Source organism: Lepidothrix coronata, unplaced genomic scaffold (assembly GCF_001604755.1).
Source record: "Lepidothrix coronata isolate B3197 unplaced genomic scaffold, Lepidothrix_coronata-1.0 Scaffold178, whole genome shotgun sequence".
Lineage (NCBI taxonomy): Eukaryota > Metazoa > Chordata > Aves > Passeriformes > Pipridae > Lepidothrix > Lepidothrix coronata.
In genome coordinates this window covers 1,716,868-1,720,416 of record NW_016690358.1, presented here as the reverse complement: position 1 = coordinate 1,720,416, position 3,549 = coordinate 1,716,868, and the positions used below count along the sequence as shown (strand labels likewise).

General features: G+C 61.1%; 1 protein-coding gene across 1 annotated transcript in view; it reads right to left on the bottom strand.

Annotated features, from left to right (window-relative positions):
• The window catches only part of LOC108504889 (PCTP-like protein), a 6,539-nt gene extending 3,212 nt beyond the window's left edge, over positions 1–3,327 (bottom strand). Inside the window, exon 1 of the mRNA XM_017830402.1 lies at positions 2,987–3,327. Within this exon, the coding sequence (XP_017685891.1) occupies positions 2,987–3,151 (165 nt within the window). The 5' untranslated portion in view covers positions 3,152–3,327. The remainder of the gene's footprint in view (positions 1–2,986) is intronic.
• Between the last annotated feature and the right edge of the window lie 222 nt (positions 3,328–3,549).

Genomic DNA, 3,549 nt, shown 5'->3' with positions numbered 1-3,549 from the left:
GGCAGTGGTGTGTCCGTGTGGGCAGTGGTGTGTCCATGTGGGCAGTGGTGTGTCCATGTGGGCAGTGGTGTGTCCGTGTGGGCAGTGATGTGTCTGTGTGTGCAGTGGTGTGTCCCTGTGGGCAGTGATGTGTCCAGGTGGGCAGTGGTGTGTCTCCCTCTAGGCAGTGGTGTGTCCATGTGGGCAGTGGTGTGTCCCCGTGGGCAGTGGTGTGTCCCTGTGCTGCTGTAAAGCACGTGTGCCACGGTGGATGCTCTGCACACATGGTGCAGGACACGTCTCTGCTTCAGGACAGCCCAGGCAGAGCCCCTGGTCCTGCATCCAGAGCGGGACTGGAAAGACCCTCTGCCCTCAAACAGAGATGACTGGTGGTCCAGGCTCTGGGGACCCTTAGCCCTGCCCTGTCCCCTCAGGGACAGCAAAGGGATGCTCCTGCCTGGCAGGATGGTCTCGGGTGTGGGGTCCAGCCTGGGGAGGCTGGAGGGGCCGTGGCTGTAACCTGAGCCCTGGAGCTGCCCACCCTGCCCAGCCGGTGCATTATTGATGAAGGCAGCGGCCCTGCTCCTCTCAATGCCGGGAGGAAGGAGATGTCATCTGCTCCTCGTTAGAGGCCTTGCATCTTTGATGAGGTGCTGTGTAATTGGAGATGGCCCCCTGAACGTGGCAGGTCCCATCAATCTCAGGCAAGCTTTCCCCGGTGGCCTGGGTGGTGGTTTGTGCCCGGCGTGCTGGACTCGTGCCCAGGACAGGCCTGGAGATGTGCTGCAGTCCCCAGGGCACCGTGGAGGAGTGTGGGAGCACCCAGCCCCCTCCTCCGGCTCCCCCGCCCCAGCCACCGCCTCCCAGCTGGGTCGGAGGTGCTGCTGCAGGGAGAGGGATGATTCCAGCTGTAGGTGGAGCTCATGGGGCTCTGGGAAGCTTCACTTACCACAGCAGGAGCATCTCATCCTTGCACCCCCCAGATTCCCCACTAAAGCCTGTGCACCACCCCCTTCAGCCTCGGATGAAACAACAGACTCACCAGGCATAGTGGGTGATCAGCTGGAATGGGGGAAACACAAGCCCAAAACCATCCCAAGGGATTTCAGGTGGAAAAAATCCAAAGCTCCAACTGCTTGGTGATCTCTGGGTTAATTAACTCCCTCAGTTAATGGAAAGACCGCGTCTCTTCTGACCCCAAGTTCCAGAGAGCTGTGCAGCTCAGCTCTCCCATAGGACTGGGTGGAATCCTCCATCCCATATTTCGGGAAGAGTCCCTGGGCAGTGCTAACCCCTGTACCATGCCCAGACCCTCTCCAGGGTAGGGAAAAACCAGATCAAGGAGGTACCTCTTGCAATGAACCAGGCTGGGTGATAGTGCCTGACCCCCTGGCCCTGCCTGGGGTCCCCTCTCTGTGTGCCTCATGGTGGCAAGGGGGAAAAACTGCACCCCCTCTGCCAGGCAGTGTGTCTGACCTTGGCTGGACTCCAGGGGTTCCTGCCAGCCTGTCCTTCCAAGCCTGCCCTGGTCACACGGAGCAGCATCCACTTCTCCAGTCCGGATCTCAGGGATGTGGCGACACGGGGACTGCGGGACACCCTGTCCAAGGCTGGGCTGAAGGCCCAGCACAGGGCTCTCCCAGACCTCCCAGCACCCACAGAGTCAGACCTCTCTCCCTGCAGGAGGCAATCAGGCTGCTCAGGCATGATTTGGCCTTGGTAGGTCCCTGCTGCTGTCACCACTGCCCTTCTCCTTCAGGACATGGCTTCAGGACGATGTTCTCCATCTCTTTCCCAGAGATGGGGGTGACACAGCAGCCCATAATACCCTAGACCTCCCTTCTGGGAGATGGGTGTGATGGATGGCCTCTTCCCAGATATCAGGGAGCTCCTGCGGGCACCAGGACCTTTCAAAGAGATGTTGGCCAGACCCCTCAGCACCCCTGGGAGTGTCTCTGTGACCTGTGTGTGCCTGACTGGCTTAAGTGCTCCCTGATTCTAGTCCAAAAGCTCTTCCCTGGCTCGTGGCAGCAAGGAAATACAGCTGCTCCTCCTCCTCCTCCTCGCCTTGGCCCCAAGGGGCCTCCATCCACAGCAGCACTGTGTGCCCAGCTCCTCCTGGTGCCTCCTCAGCTGCATGTGCTGGGGTGCAGGCACCTGAGATGTGCTGCTGATTGTTCTGTGCTCAGGAGAGTGGTGCAAGAGCCTCCTCCAGCGTGTTGTATCCCTCCCCACCACCTCCCCATGCCTTCCCTGCTCCTCAGGTCACGGTAACCCTCCCCTAACACTCCTAGCTGAACATACTCTCAGTCAGGTGGGCTGTCCTGTGGGTAAGATGCTCTGCCCCTCTCCCTGTTTTGGTGGATCCCGTCCCTGCCCGGCAGTCTGGATTCTTGGTGGCCAGAAAAACCAAAGCCTGTGACACCCACCATGGAGCCAAGCATGGACCTGCAGGATGCTCCCACACAGGGAGCCCACCTAAGATGGGCTTCCTGTGCCCCTGTAACCTCTCCTGATACGCCCAAGGTCACCTGGCAGTGCCACTGGGGCTGCTTGGATGAGCAACAAGGTGTAACAACAACCTGAGGGGCACGGGGGCTCTTAAACTCTCCGAGATGCTCATCCAGTGAGGATACGAGGTGATGTGCCCCGGGATGGGGGAGCCAGGGAAAGGACGCCAGGGAGGGATCCCATCAGCCTGTCTCATGTCCGGGGGCTCCCGGCAAGGCCATCTCCATAACGTAACTGATCCCAGGGCCTTCCCACCTGTGCCCAGACCAAGGGCAGCGCAATGTGAGCCCACATGGCAGGAGGCCTTGGGCATCCCGGCAGGTCGAGAGGATAAAGCAGCTGGAGAAGCACCTTTGGGGGTCTAACCCTGCCAGCCCTGGGATTTGGGGCAGAAATACCCTAGAGAGGCTGGACTGTGCACCCCAAGCGTGGTCAGCACCCCAGGGACCCTCGGGAGTCCCACAGCTGGGGCAGGGAAGGTCGAGGGTCTGCTTACCTTGATTTTCTGCACGGTGCAGCTTTCCTCCTGGCCCTGACTCCACACCGTCACACCAGCCTTGTTATACCGACAGTGCCAGCCCTCCAGGCTCTCACACTGATCCCTGAAGGAGCTGAAGTCGGAGTCATCTGGGATATAAACCATCTCCCCTCCTCTGGACATGAGGCTGAGCTGCTGGACCCCGGGCGCGGGCACTGGCTGCAGGCAGGCTCCTTCTGCCTCACCTCTCGGGAAACCCGGCTGTGCCCTTGAGCTCTGCCTCGCTGGGTGCCTGCTGCAGCTCACATCATCCTCCCAGCCCCGAGCCCGTGCCCCCGGAGCGGGCACCGGTCGCCCAGGCACCCTGGGATGGGCAGAGACCCGCAGCCACCCCGGCCACGCTGCGCCGCACGGAGCAGCGGGGGGGAAGGCTCCCTCCCTGCAGTTGCTATCGCAGCTGCCGGGAGCTCAGATGTCTTCCCCGGCCGGCTCTCCGGCATCACATTTCTCTCCGCTGGCTGTCAGCTCCTCTATTATTCAGCAGGTAGCAGCACGCAGGTGGCTCGGCTTTCAGGGCAGAG